Here is a 15,624-nt window from a genome sequence, read left to right as displayed (position 1 = left end):
AATTTATATTAATGCAATATCATGATTGTAGTTTTCCAAAAATAAACCCATCATAAAATGTGAACCAAACATGAAACACGGGGGAAAACTTGCTTGTGTTCATTTATACTAGCTGTTCAGTGCAACAAGAGTTTTTTTTTCTCTAGATGAGAATTTTTTATTAAAGACACTGGTCTGAGAAACTAACAGAGTGACATTTTTTTCTGTCACAAGGTGTTTTAATTAAGGAATATAATTAAATCCATGGAAGAAATATCACAACCTCTCATTAAATTGTTTCCATGTAAGCAATCAGGCTCGTCCCCCAGCCAAACCATTGGGGGTTGCCCAATGCCAGCACTGTAGAGACCTATCACATGTAAAAAGCTCACGAGAGGACTGTGCACTAGCACAATGCTGCTACCATACTGACATAACACCAAACAAGCACATCTCACTTCTATAAAATACAGAAAGGAACAAGTGGGGCTAAACTACTCATAGATTTTTTCCACTTCTTGGAAGTCTATGGTGTATGGTACATTACTCATTGCACAATTCCGAGCTAACTCCAGTCCTGAGTGAGGCTTTAAACACTTTTTACAGTAAAGAGGATGTCTGTGTAAATGAACCAGTTATTCTACAGAGCTTTATTTTACAAGTTAAAGAGAAAAACATCACACTTCAAGTTTCACGTAAAGTTAAACACCATCGACAATGTAAAGTTTCCACAGGATGTGGTTTGTGTATCTCAAGGTCATTAAGGCTCAGTGCAGTTCTGTGAGCTGTATTTGTGAGTGTATTATGTGAATGAGGTCATGAGTGTGTGCTGCTCACAAGCCATGCTGTGTTGTGCTAAATGACATGCTTTCTGTATTAGGTGTCAGCTTATGCAGTTCTGCAGACAGCTAAATTCAGCGGACACAGCTCAAAATGCCATTCATGCAAAATGCCATGTTCAGTCCCGCTTTTGCTAATCGTTACAACCGTTAGTATGTTTAGACATCGAGGTAGAAACGCATTCTGACCTGAGACTTCTGTGTGCTTGTGGGCTGTACGTGTCTGTAAAACACTTTCTTGATGATGTCAGGGAACAAGCAGGTGATGACGATGATGATGATCGCGAACCAGGCCGAGCCACTGGACAACAGCTGAACAAAGACAAAATACATGTCCTGTGTGTGGAGAAACGGCCTGTGAGGAAAGAGAAAAAGATATTATTTGCTTGTACTAAAAAATGCTTAAATGAGCCCAAAGGAAAAGAGAGTGGCTACCAGTAACATATTAACAGTGGTTAATACGGCCTTTTTACCTCAACAAATTAAAGCTGTATTATAAGGCCTATTAAAACACTTAAAATGTAATGGTAATGCCAATACAAGAGTAAACAAGGTCATAATCCCACTCCAACAGTTAAATAGGTAATAATGCCATACAACTCCAGCTCTTAAAGTCACAATCCCACTACAACAGTTTCTGAGGTAATAATACTGCAGTCAACAACCTGCTACACCAGTTAATCAAATCATAATCATCTCCTTACAACAGTCAACAAGGTAATATTCCTTATTCATGTAAATCATGGTGATCCCACTAGAGCAGTTAAAGAGGTTACTGTAATCTGGGTACAGCAGCATGGTCATAATCCTGCTATAGCACCTGACAAACAGTTAACAAGTTCATGGTCATTTTGTTACAGCATTTAATGACATGGTAATCTAGCATGATAGTGGTGTTTCATTTGACTTCTGCCTGAATGTTGACATCTAGTCCAAAATAAGTGTACAGCTTCTTTTATGTGTTTTGTACAAGAATAAAGTGATGTGGTACCATATAATTCCCCCATAAAACAAGGAGAATATGAAGTAGAAAGCGATGGATCCCCACGTGACAAAATGGTTCATCCATGTCCAGAAGTGTGTCTCCAATGCCAACTGTCATCATAGAAAAAAAATTAAGAGACCAATTAAAACATTGCTGTCTGCAGATGTTTTTTTTTTTTTCTTAGTGTTTTTGATTGAAATACATAACTTACCTTTAAGGTTACTGTGATGACCATAACGGTAAACACCAATGTACCGAAAGTCCAGTTTCCAAACATCTACAAAAGCAGAAGGCATGCTTATAAAGCTTAAATTAAGCTGAATTTTATACATAATTTATAAGTATATCAGGGGCTGATGAGTAGCCTAGCAGATGCTAACTGTTTGAGGACACAAGTGTCTGCTAAATGTCTTCAGGCGTTCATTAAAAATAAAAGAACAGTGCTTGAGTAGATGATACTTGACAATTTGAAGTGAGGAGGAAATCCGGAGGACATCGGAAGCGATTTTCCCCCAGTCATGCAAAGCATGAGTGAGGGTTTTTTCCAAAACTGTGAGTGCGTGTGTGTGTGTGTGTGTGTGTGAAATCGAAAGATGGACTCATTATAGGTGGCATGCAACGACTGTAATCCAATCAACTCTTACCAGCTGCCTGTTAGCTCTCAAAATCTGAAAACATGCAGAGTGTGAAGACAGAGAAAAAGAGAAAGATGAGAAATAAAGGAGTGGGGAAACAGGAAAGTAAACAGAGAGGGAAAAAAAGCCAAAATTCACAGGAAATGTATTATTTTATAACCAAAAGAATGATTTCGGGGAGCTGAAGTTTTGTAAAGTTTTAGCAACTTTAATGTTAACAAATATTCTTGAACTCCTCAAAATACTCATGAAATCAATAAGGAAAACATGACATGCAGTTCCAGTCGGAGTCTGTGTTATATTAACATTTTTTTTTTTTTTTTTTTTTTTTTACTACAAATGACGATGTAGCCCTATGGTTATCTTAGCAAATAACTCGCCTAATTAAACATAGCAGGACTGTGCAATAAGTAAGGAATACGCCACTGTGTGTGTTGTTGTTATAGTCAAATAATCAGTGATGTGGTGGTGTGATGGAGTTAACAGTCCATTAGAGAGCTTTATCATACCTATATACCACAGCAGTTGTTTTAGTTGATTTAAGAAAAAAAAACGCTTTTACACTTGCATTTACGTAACGAACATCAAAAAATTAGTTCCTGTTCTCTATTATAGCAGCTATAAATAATTTTCCCCTCACTGAGCTCTCTTTTTTTCTTGTCATTTGACTGGGAAACTCCTCTGTGATGAAGAGGACAGAAAATTAAAATGTTACAGAAAATTTAATTATATCAAACGATTACACGTTTTAATGTATTTATGCAAAGCTTTAAGTCTGTGTGAACGAGCTGTTACGATAGAAACAATAACATACTAGAACATGTGCATTAATATAAATATGTGATTCGAAGCTCATCTACTGTCCGAGCTGCTGTTATAGAACATTAATCAACTCACAGCTACAGACCCAAGCCAACCTGCTTGCGGAGAATTATGGAAATGCCCCAGTAGTTAAAATTAGCATTAAAAAAATAATGCCTCAAAAGAATTTTTTGTGAGAATTGATTGTTATCTAGCACTTGGCATGGTCTTCAAGAGGGTTTTTAATTTAATTCCAGAAAGAGTACTAGCATACAGTACGCAATGCTAGAGGCTCTTGTATTTCTATGGACCACTACACCCTCTAAATCTGGTTAATTTATAGGTAAATGAATATAACATTCTGAATATAACATACTAAGGTAATTAACCAACAAATCAGGAATCCTAACAATGAGGCAGAAGGTGCTGCCGACAAAACATTGCTGCACATATGGACGTCACGCAATCATGCTCACACACGTTTTAATGATTAATATCTACATGACTGACAAACTGGAACTGCTCAAATGACAGAATAGAGAGTAGAAATAGAACAAGAAAAATAGGAAGTGTGTGTGTGTATGTGTGTGTGTGTGTGTGTGTGTAGAAGCAGACCTGTCCATTTCCCATCAGACTTGTGTCCTCTCCCATCAGGATGTAGCAGCCAAAAAAGAAGACAAAGGCGTGGCAGAAGCCCAGGAACGTCCAATACAAAAAGGTTTTGAAGGACAGCAGCGAGTTCTTACTGATATCTCTGGTAACATGAGGTTACAAATTATAAGTTATAAATGTATATGTATGTAATAATGGTGTAAACACTTCTCAAAAAAAGTTATTAATACAACAATTAGTATTATTAGGTCTGATCCAATAAAGAAGGCGTGGCCTTTATGCAAGGAAGTGTGGCCATGGTGTCTGTCAGTTCCAATAAAGGTGTGGTTTTAATGTCAGTTCCAAAAAGGTCAAAAAGGTTCTTCTACCTTTACTCTTTATATTGTTTCATTTTTCTCTTTTCTTAACAAATCAAAATCCTAAGAACTATTTTTAAATCTAAGAAACTCATATTTTTTAGTATTGATGAGGGCACGATGTGAGTGCAGTGTGCTTTATGTACCTGTAAAGTGCTGGCTTGCTCTGTAGAATATGAGGATGAACAAGCTGTTCAAAGAGACTATACACCAGGATGGGGAGGGAGGTGAAGCAGATGTTGTAGAGTGTAAGATACACACTGTCATACAGCGTCTGGGAAACACAACGATGAGTGTGAGGCTCAGTTTTTGAATTAGCATAAAGGTAGCTAAAGTTTTACCATTAAACACTGCTGTAGAACAACTTTATATACAAAGATATAAATTTTTAAACCTGACAAAAGTGAAAATAACTCATAATAATAATAAAAATTATTATTATTATTGTTATCATAAATTTTATTTGAATTCAGATGCAAATAACCATGTAATCAACCCAAATTTAAAACATACCACTTGAAAAACACAGGCAGTAACACATGTGACTTATAACCACTAGTCATTCTCAATTTTCTGCAAATTAATTACGTTGTAGTGATGCAACCATGAAATTAATTGGGCCCTCAGACCAATCAAAAGGCATGGTCTTAAACAAACAACAGGTAACACAGGAAGCTAATAATATTATCAGTCTGATTGTTAATGCTTAATAATAACTATACATACAACCGAGGAAATGCAGCATCAAATATAAGAATTCATTTTCTCCCAATATGGCTATACAGACAACCCTGAAAGAGGTCAGTGTGGGAAAGGTTAGGGGTGTTTGTAATTTGCATGTTTAGATACAGACACACGCGTTGATTCCTCTGAGACTTTTCTGTTTATTCAACCTTGTGACTTTAGAAAGCATCAATAAATTATACATTATCCTGCTTTGTCTATTACCTTTCACCTTGTTAACGTGCACAGAATGGCAGACAGAGGACAAGTATTAAAATAGTAGAAATTTAAAGAAAAAAAAAAAGCAAAACAACAACATAGAAACACCATAAAAGACATTTAACACACAGATGAATAAATAACAAAACATGGAAAAAAGAGACTTACTTGTTGTGAAAACAGACAGAAGAACTGGTATAAAAACTGCGGTGTGATAAAGCACACATTCTACAAAATAAAACACAATAAAACACACAAAAACATTTAAGCAACAAGCCTCTATGATGATAATATAAATCCAGGAATAAACAGTCTGAATGTACCTTGTAGAAAAAGTACTGCACAAGCGTTGCTATTCGAATGTAGTAGAAATGTCCGTGGACGAGCAGTAACTTGGAGAGGAATTTAAACCTAGCGATTGCATAGTCGCTGTTTCGTACAGCTTGCCTTCCCTCTTTTCCCATGATACCTGGAGAACAGTGAATTTAATTAGAGCATTAAAGCTGCACTAATGCTGCCTCAAAAACAATGAATTCACTCATAACAATGTTTCTCTGTTCCAAACTATAAAGTGAGATTTTTTTATTATGTAAACTGAAGGATTGAGTCAGCATCCAAAATCATTCTTTTTAAAATAAGCACAACTTGGTGGCAAAAGCAGTTCATAGAACAAACAGGAGCACTACAATATTTTTAACCTCTCTAAGGATTAAAGGTACATTAGACAAGCTTTCTCTAAGCTTTTCAAAAAAAGTCAAATCGAAGGAGTTAAGGGATTTTTTTTTTTACTCCTTAACAGATAGAAAGCCAGGTTTTCACTATAAATAAGGAATCTAGCTCTGAATCTGTAATGATCAACAAGAAAGGCCAAAAGTCCTTTTTTAATTTGTAATAAAAAAAATATTTACCTGATTCCTCATGTAAAGCCATTCAAACAAATTGTGCTATAAAGACTGCATTAGGGATGCAACAATACAGTTAACCCACGGTTCAATACGTACCGCGGTTTTTACCCATGGTGTTTGGTTCGGAGTTTGGCAAATTAAAGGTTTTTTTCCATTATTCTTTGTTTAGGTGACGGGAACAGTATGTTAAGAAGAAAAAAAAACTGGTTTTAGTTGCAATTCTCTTTATTTTACTTAAATGCAAAAATCAACTAACACAATGAAAGTGTACTGAAAATAGTGAGAGAGAAAAATTAGCGCTTGCATGACTTTATTACAGGAGACGGGTTTGGAGTACGGCGCTCTTTATTTCCCAATCCACTCTGTAATGACCAGTCACTGTGAGAACACTCTGTAATGACCAGTCACTGTGAGAACACTCTGTAATGACCAGTCACTGTGAGAACACTCTCTGTAATGACCAGTCACTGTGAGAACACTCTGTAATGACCAGTCACTGTGAGAACACTCTGTAATGACCAGTCACTGTGAGAACACTCTCTGTAATGACCAGTCACTGTGAGAACACTCTGTAATGACCAGTCACTGTGAGAACACTCTGTAATGACCAGTCACTGTGAGAACACTCTGTAATGACCAGTCACTGTGAGAACACTCTGTAATGACCAGTCACTGTGAGAACACTCTCTGTAATGACCAGTCACTGTGAGAACACTCTCTGTAATGACCAGTCACTGTGAGAACACTCTGTAATGACCAGTCACTGTGAGAACACTCTGTAATGACCAGTCACTGTGAGAACACTCTGTAATGACCAGTCACGGTGAGATAACTCTCTGTTACCCCCGAGGTCTAGCCATCTGTTATTAGAGCAAGACTTTGTGCTTTAACCAAAGTGTTTTCAATTTTTTTGCGCGTTTTTTCGTAGAGGTCGGGAAAAAAGGCTCCCGCTCCCACACAGTGATATCGCGGGGTGATGGAGCTGCAGATGTGTGGTCATGTTGGAAGTATTTTGTTTACTGTTTTTGTTTCATCGGCATCATGGTCAACAACAAATGTCCCCACACCACAGATCTGAATCACGGTGCTTCTTCCTCGTGTTTCTGTCTCACTTCACCGCTCTCCAGGGTTAGAGTGAAATCTGACACCAGCATCACAAGCATGGTCACCGCCCCACCGCTCATTGATTGGATATTTACTCGCGGGGAGGCGTGTCTGTCTCAGCACGTAGACATACAGTGCAGGCAAACAAACACAGGAGGTACAGAGAGTAATAGAGTGCATGTGGGGGGGGGGAACATGCCAAAATTTTTTTTTTAGAAAACGCCTGGTTATTATTGTTTTAAAGAAAAAACCGAAAAACGTTGTACCGAACGGTTCAATATTATATTGAGTATTGTGACATCCCTAGACTGCATGTAAATAAATGTCCCCTTCAACAGTAATAAATTACTCAATCATGGTCAAGCATCGCCAGGGTTTATTCTGGTTTTACTCTGGTGAGGAATATCAGTAGAATGACTAAAGATATCAATAAAATCAGCAGAATGGAATATATTTTCTTAATGATAATATATTTCAAATGATACACTTCTTTCTTTCTTAACATATTCTACATATCCAGTTTATTTGCCCTAGACAAAAAAAGGACTTTTGAACCTTTAAACTTCATTCTGATTCAATAACCCTGCTCTGCATTAATATATACACTTACCTATTCCTACATGGGCCTCCTGGATCATACTGACATCATTGGCTCCATCTCCGACGGCTAATGTAATGGGTTTCTCTGGGGACGTCTTCAGCAAGCGAACCACCTGCCAAACAGCACCGCATTAAAGCAAATGTTAAAAACCCAGCAGGGGTTATTAACAGTCACAAATAACAATAGAGGATTTTTCTTATACTCTGTACATATAATCACTCTGATTTATAATCAATAAATCACAAGTAGAAACTGTAGAACACAACAAATAATTGAATACAGGACAGCACTAAATCTGTAGAATCAACATGGACAAAAGGAAAAGAATACATTCAAATTTACTTGACTGAAAGAAACTTTTCTTGATGTGCCGGAATAAAGTTCTGACACTAACACACACAGACACACCCACAGACCTGAAGCAGATGCATGATCACAGCTACAAACAGATGCATGCACACACACACACACACACACAGCAAGGTGTAACTTGCCTTGGCTTTCTGCAATGGGGCCATCCTGCAGCAGAGCACAGCAGAGCAGTTCTTGCACACTTCCATGAACAGCTTCTCATGTTCACGCAGAGCCAGAGACAGACTTGCACCATCTACCACCAATCCATGCTGAATTACATGGTCCTCTTTGATCCTACACACACACACACACACACACACACACACACCACAATATCCTGTTTAATCTTAATCCTGTTTAATCAACACATACTTGGGATGATTCACTACTCTACATCCTACACACCCAGGCAACTTCTTTAAAGTGATTTTGTAACAGTGCTACAGGAAACATATATTTTATTATTGATTACTAGTTGTAAAGCTGAGCCAAACTAAGCCATAGGAACATAGCTATGGAAAAAAGCTAGAATTGGATAATATCTGAGATGTAAAAGAAGACTTGGCCTTTGTGTCTGACAATAAAGGAGGTATGTCCACTGCATCTGTCAGTGCCAGTGAAGTGTGGCCTATGAGTGTGTCTGTAAAGGAGGCGTGGCTTTGGTGTCTGTCAGTTCAAATACAGGAGGCTTGGCTTTAGTCTGCTGTTGCTGATAAAGGGGGCGTGGCCTTTGCATCTGTCATTTTAGTAAAGGACGTATGGCCTTTGTATATCAGTTCCAATAAAGTGCTCACCATCCTCTTCCAAATGATACAACTCCAACATTTATTCTCAGTCAAAAAGGGAATAGTGTGCAAAAATAGTGCCACATGGCAAGTGGGACCTATTGGATGAAAACAATCTAGTCCAGGATGAATCATCAAAAAATCTTTGATAATCATTTTCCAAGACGTGATGAACTACAAAATTAAAATGAGAATATCTCCAAATGTATTTTGTTTAGTTTTTTCTAAATATATTATGTTTTTGTCTACAACACAAAGGGAAAGGCACAAAACTTTGCAAAACTATGCAACACCAATTTGATTTCAAAAGCACATCTGTGAGTTAAATATTCATTTCAAATTCAGTTTTTTAGAAAACCGTAGGTGTAGGAGTACTTAGTAGTGCTATGTCTAGTAAACATATGAAAAGGAAATAAAATCAAGGGGCATACTGAAATGGGGAAATTTGTGTGTGTTTTTGTGTGTGTGTGTGTTTGTGTGTGTGTGTGTGTGTGTCTACCTGCGTGCAAGTCTGCGGAGTTGCTCTGCACACTCGTGATCAGATTTCTGCTGCACAAGTTCCAGGATGTTCATAGTACGGTGAAAGTGGCCGCAGGAGAGACTCACGCTGACTGCAGTCTCGTGTTTATCTCCCGTTAGCACCCACACTTTAATTCCAGCTAAACGCAGAGCCTCAATCGTCTCCTGGACCTTCTCCTGCAGCCTGCACAAGAATACATACACACATGGTCAGAAAACTGAACAGTATCGTAGAATTCAGGATGGTGTATACTGTAGTACTGGATTAGATTTCCAGATAGGTGTGTTTGGCATCATTTTCAGATCATAATCTACAGTCATTCTGATTGTCACATGAGTAAAAATCACAGAGATGGGCTTGTCTTTGCAATGTACTAAAAGGAACATTTGTGCACAAACTGATTGGTTTGACCTTTATTATAAGTGCTTGTTGTAGTGGGTGACATAACAGCATGTAGGTGTTCCTGTAATCTTTCACTGTTCCAACTTCCTAAATCTAAAAGAAACAAACTTCATCATTTAAAATTCAAGCATGTCTGCGTAAATTTGTACATTTGAAAGAAAGAGTGATTTTCAAGACTTAGGCAGTGAGCGAAAAATAAATAAGTGTTGCAGAACAGTGCATAACTTCAAGTAGTTTAAATCAAAAGGATATGCTGATCAGTTTGATAACAGAGAAAGCACTCAGTGGCTGAACAGTGTCTCAGGCGATCTAGGTTAAAAACACGAAACAGTCACAACACTCTGTGCACATGAATATAATCCTTGACTCGAGTTTACTATTTTAAGGGCTGCAATGAAGGATGATGCATCACATGTTCAGTGTACACACAGAGAGAGTGTGGGGGGTGATGCGGTTGAGAAAGAAAAGGATGGATAGGGCAATTGGATAGAGGTAAGAGTGAGGAATAGGACAGAGGAAATAAATGAGTGTGATAGTAAGCCATCATATACGTCTATACTGTATGTATGAGTCTAAAGTGAGCTGTAAGGCATCATAATGTCTTGTCATTATAGTTTAATTCTAGAACACACCCCAGTGATTTTGTGTGTGTGTGTGTGTGTATATATATATATATGTGTGTGTGTGTGTGTGTGTGTGTGTGTGTGTGGGACTTACTTGTCTTCCACTCCGGTAGCACCAAGCAGCTGCAGGTCTTTCTCGATGAAGTTAAAGGCTTCACTTAACCTTTCTTCTCTTTGCTGGAGAGCCGTTCGAGCCTCATAGATCCGCCGTTCCACTTCCTTATACTCATCCGCACTGAAGAGCCTGTAGGCCACCACCAGTGTCCTCAAACCCTTCTATAAACAATACAGGGAAATAACCACAAAACTACAATTTAATACAATGTCCTATAATACTTTACAGAAACTTGAAATAGTTGATGTTTTCACAATAGATAATAAAGTGCTAAAGTTTTGCTTAAAAAAACCCAGCAAAACAGCACTGATGCATAGAACTACTTAAAAAAAAAAAAAAATTCCCAGTTGTCCCAATTAAATCCCCAGAATCTTTTTTTTCTCTCTCCTTAAGTTGAAATGTGTGACAGAGAATGCATAAAGTCCTCTCAGAGTCAGTAAACATGCACAAATTAATCATTCACACACGTTTTTCCATTTAGTATTTTTTTAATTTATTGCTATTGGCACCTAATAAGTGTATAAGTATTGGTATATTAGTGTCAAAATCGCACCCAATTTACCAAAGTCCCACTTTGCCCACAGCCTACAAGTCACATGTACGTGTAAGGAGAGTCTCTAAAGGCTGATGAGGCACAGATGACTCCACACATGGTGCTGTTTTTCCCAAGGGAATGTGTGATGCACTGTTTCGCTCTAGATTACATTATCTCATAGTTAGATTTATTCACGTTATTGCTAGCTTTGCATGAATTTCTTCAGTCACATAAAGCTGTTCTTCTCCCGTCGCACATAATCAGTAGTACGATATGACACTACCTATAACATACGTATAAAACACAACATATGTCTTCTAAAGAAGCTTATGTTGGGCAAATCCAAAGGAGCGTAAGTTTGTCTGAAAAAAAATCTCAATATTCCTGCAATTCTGTTCTGTTGATTAATTTTCTGTAACAGCCGCTCTGACAGTAGCGCAGCTGGTATATATTGATGAGCTCATTCTAATATGTTATAATTCTTATGGTAGCAGCTCATTCTCAGGGACTTCTGATATATTATTCGAACAGAAGTGTTCACATTTTATAGTTTCTTGTCAAGCTGCATTTTTTTTTACTTTAAGAAAAGAGTCTAGTGAGGGAACAACTGTTTATAGCTGCTGCAGCTAATGTTTGCAGATATTCAACAATGTTAAACGTAACTATAAGTGCTTAGGATGTGTTGTTCAATAATACATTAGAAAAACTGCAATCATAAAAAAATGCTGAGGTAACGCTTCAGGACATGCTGTTATAGCAAAAATGTAACTGATCACAGGGGAGTATCAGTACCTCTGCTTTATCACACCATGCCTCCATTGATTATTTTCCTATGACCTGTAATTTGCAGTAGTTATATTACAGAAAGGACAACGCTTATTAATTAAACGGGTTCAGAGGCTTCTACAATATCAATCGAGTCTCTTACCAGAGCGAATTCGTCCACGTGCACTCTGGTCTTTTCGATCTCTCCACTCTTGGTGTAGGGAAGAACAGAGGACTCGGCTCCTTTAGTGAACAACACCTTCTCCCCTAATACACCACAAGGAGTTTATTGTTAGCTGACTGCCTCGGAGTTTATTTCACCACACACAAACTCTTCTCTGTGATACTACTTGTGAATTAAATATGTAAGATATTATAGAAAATATCTCTCTGTTAAATCTGTCTAAATCTATTTATAAAAACATACAACAGTAATCAATAATAGAAATACATTCACCTTACATATTATTTACAGTATAATATGCCGACTTGTAGATTCAAGTGGTCACAATTCTCATGACTAGAAAATGACTGTAAATGTTATACTGAAGTTAAGTGTTAAGAAAAATATTTAAGTACAGTAATCCCCCTCTATATCGCGGTATATCGCAGATTTTTATTTGGAACATAACTAATTATTTTTGCGGATTTTCCCGGTATATTGTGGTATCTGCAAACCTTATAGTGAATTGTTTTTATGTTGAAATAAGGTAATTTATTAATAAAAATATAATTATTAATTACAAAATATAAACATTAATTGAAAATGAAGTGAAATGTTAATAAGAACACGTAGCGTTGTTTAGGAAAGCACAGTGCGAGGATGCTGAAAATCTAAATACAGTACGGCTGGAGGAACGAGTCTGGCCAATCGGAATGCCCCATTCATTTAATCACGGTTGTGATTGGCTGCTGGCTATGTGTGCAGTTGGGGAAAGGGAAGAAGAATTCTCCAGCATCCCAGTTCTTCACGTGTCACTGTCCCAAGTGTTATTCTGTGTACGCTGTATTTTTACACTTTTTCTGCAAGCCCTATTAATTCATCTAGCTATATGCTTGCAAATGTTTTCTGTGTGTGTTTAAAGAGTGTGGGAGGGTCATTTACGGCTTAAACAATAAAAAATTTGGGGGTGGTGTCCGTGGTATCGCAGATTTTCGTTTATCGCGGGTGGATAAACGGGGGATTACTGTACTTTAAGGCCTATACAGTATTTTAACCACAGGAATCAAATATTTAAAAGTAAAAAAAAAAAAAACATGCAATTTAACCTGTGTTTATAGTAAATGATTAATCAGACTAATTAAGCTGTACATGGCAGCCGATTACATATCTAGTTTTATTTATGCTGCCTTTGACTACAGCTTGGAACATGGACCTTCTGATCTTAGACTTGACCTGGAACTCCTACTCAGAAAGTTGAGTTTCACACATGGCACGTGTGGAACCCCCACCCCATACCAACTCTCTGAACATAATTCTGAGATCAGATGTTCCAGTGCCCAGCTAAGCTGAATGAACATAAGTATATAGTGCAAGATATATAATGATGGATGTGAAATCTATATGGTGCAAATTTGAAGAATTCTGCTCACACACCTGAGGGAGTCTGTAATATCACACTCATGCGCCTTCGGTTTGCGTCAAACTCTAACACATGAAGGAGTTTATATCTGTGGGGGAAAAAGCGACTGATGTGACTGTATTAATTCACAGACATTAAGAACTGAATTAAATGCATAGCTTCATTTTATACACAGTGCTACTAAATTCTTTAATTTTCTAAAAAAAGCAGCTCTGACAGGAGTGCAGCTGCAAATTACATATTAATGCAGACACTGTTAAATATTTTCCAGTAACAGCACAGCACTGATTCACTGGTTTATTCCTTATATAACTAGGGTCTGCACAAAGTCTCACTTTTCTGATTTGCCGAATGTTGTGATCTCCATGGTTTCTCCGTTAATTCCTGTGAAGGCCACGCCCATCCTGCAGAATTGAAACAATACCAGTGAGCAGAGTTTATTAAAAAATGGTAAATAAATAGATGTGAAAGTTAGTTTATTCAACAAGACAAAAAAAACCCATCAGAAATAACGCTGGACAGATTTCTCTTCTTTCTCTCTCTCTCTCTTGTTCCTTCCCTAAACTGCATTCTTAACCTCCCACTCATTCTTTCTCTACATATTTCTTTTCTCACCATCTTTCTTACAGTCCAACCCATCTGCTCTCTCTGTTTCTTCCTTCCATCCTATCTTTTTACATATCCTTCTCTATTTCTTCCTTCCTCTTTTTCTTAATATCTTTCTTTCTTTCTCAACGTGTCTTTCCCAACTTTTCAGTCTTTCTCTTCCTCCCATCCTAACCCACACTCCCAGGCTGTATTACTAAACATATTACTAAAAGGTATATCATGAACATGCTTTAATTGAAATATGTCCTACAGCTAAAACACATCAATCAACCCACACACCACAACAGCGCAGTCATGGTGTGAAAGCTCCTCTGACACATACGGTAAGTTTATTTTTTACCTCTTGGTGGCTTCCACGAGGGCTTTCTCATCAGGAGATGAGGCATAATACTCCATTTGAGATGTGAATCCATTAGCATGTGAGAAAGGATCAGACACACCGTCAGTTTGATCATAACTGATCTGAACTGTGTGGCACAGAGACACAGCTTTCAGGAACAGCTCCTCTTCTCTGCTCTGGAAGACACATACACATACAAGTTTTCTTTCATTTCTCTTTCCTTTCTTGTCTTTTTTTTAATTTTTTCCTTTGCCAACTTCTTTCTTTTTTTTTTTTTATTAAACAGCAATCTCACCAGTGGAAAAAAGTGACATTTTATACTGAAAAGCAAAACTGCCAGTGCACTTCTCCTACTCTCTGTTTAACTCTTCGGTGAAACACTGTTTTTTGTTGCGAAATAAACAGTGTCTTTCGGTCAGTAAGTAATTTAACTTTGCATTCCAATTTCATCACAGTGTGCTGCGGTTACGCTACATGCCACTGAAATGCAATCACTGTCCAATCACACGCTACCTAGGGGTTGAGCATTTCATCACAATTCTTGACTTCCCTCAAAGATGTTCCTATGGTGTCAAATGTTTATAATTTTACACCATGGTTTCTGTATATTTTTATTAGAGTCTCACCAAGCGAGAAAAAGAGCTGGCATCTGGGACATCCTCAGTCATTCCCTCAGGAACCAATTTGCTGTTGATCTCTTGGTACTTCATACCGTTAATGGAGCATTCACGAAACTGCATCTCGTTTTCAGTCAAAGTCCCTGTCTTGTCGGTGAAAACATACTCCACCTATGGCACAGAAAAAGAAAAAAATGTTTACTCGGAATGGAGTAAAGAGAAATTTATTTCAAATTTAAACAGAAACTTATTTCACATTTTCACTCGTGATGAAAAACCCATGATGAGATATCACACAAACACACACACCTGCCCCAGCTCCTCGTTGAGGTCGGAGGTGTTGACCTGGGCTCTCTGGTCGCTCTCCTCATGATAGAGGTCAAGGTCCAAGCCGATGAAGAAGGAACCAAGAAACTTCTGCATCTCCACAGTAACGTACAGCGAAATGGGGATGATGAAGTTGTATAGAACCAGGAAGGCCAAGAAATCAGAGATGAACCTCAAAATCTGAGAGGAAAAAAAATGGTTTCAAACTGTAATGCTCTTTAAAATGTAATTAATGGTCAGCTAGTCAGCTAAAAATTCTTTAGGATGTTAACACCTTTATTTTTTAAAGC

General features: G+C 37.6%; 1 protein-coding gene across 5 annotated transcripts in view; it reads right to left on the bottom strand.

The window, feature by feature from the left end:
- The window catches only part of atp11b (ATPase phospholipid transporting 11B), a 49,450-nt gene that overhangs the window by 15,858 nt on the left and 17,968 nt on the right, over nucleotides 1-15,624 (bottom strand). For all 5 annotated transcript variants that reach the window (XM_058400630.1, XM_058400632.1, XM_058400629.1 and 2 more), the window contains exons 12-28: nucleotides 15,317-15,514; nucleotides 15,017-15,178; nucleotides 14,391-14,566; nucleotides 13,777-13,845; nucleotides 13,456-13,529; nucleotides 12,022-12,125; nucleotides 10,538-10,719; nucleotides 9,398-9,601; nucleotides 8,254-8,407; nucleotides 7,769-7,871; nucleotides 5,473-5,618; nucleotides 5,318-5,377; nucleotides 4,354-4,481; nucleotides 3,855-3,993; nucleotides 2,015-2,080; nucleotides 1,810-1,913; nucleotides 1,008-1,173 (exon numbers count right to left, since the gene is read on the bottom strand). In XM_058400630.1, the coding sequence (XP_058256613.1) occupies nucleotides 1,008-1,173; nucleotides 1,810-1,913; nucleotides 2,015-2,080; nucleotides 3,855-3,993; nucleotides 4,354-4,481; nucleotides 5,318-5,377; nucleotides 5,473-5,618; nucleotides 7,769-7,871; nucleotides 8,254-8,407; nucleotides 9,398-9,601; nucleotides 10,538-10,719; nucleotides 12,022-12,125; nucleotides 13,456-13,529; nucleotides 13,777-13,845; nucleotides 14,391-14,566; nucleotides 15,017-15,178; nucleotides 15,317-15,514 (2,235 nt within the window). The remainder of the gene's footprint in view (nucleotides 1-1,007; nucleotides 1,174-1,809; nucleotides 1,914-2,014; nucleotides 2,081-3,854; nucleotides 3,994-4,353; nucleotides 4,482-5,317; nucleotides 5,378-5,472; nucleotides 5,619-7,768; nucleotides 7,872-8,253; nucleotides 8,408-9,397; nucleotides 9,602-10,537; nucleotides 10,720-12,021; nucleotides 12,126-13,455; nucleotides 13,530-13,776; nucleotides 13,846-14,390; nucleotides 14,567-15,016; nucleotides 15,179-15,316; nucleotides 15,515-15,624) is intronic.

The sequence above is a fragment of the Hemibagrus wyckioides genome, linkage group LG10, assembly GCF_019097595.1.
Source record: "Hemibagrus wyckioides isolate EC202008001 linkage group LG10, SWU_Hwy_1.0, whole genome shotgun sequence".
NCBI lineage: Eukaryota > Metazoa > Chordata > Actinopteri > Siluriformes > Bagridae > Hemibagrus > Hemibagrus wyckioides.
The sequence above is the reverse complement of the archived record's forward strand: the minus strand, read 5'-3'. Positions and strand labels throughout refer to the sequence as shown.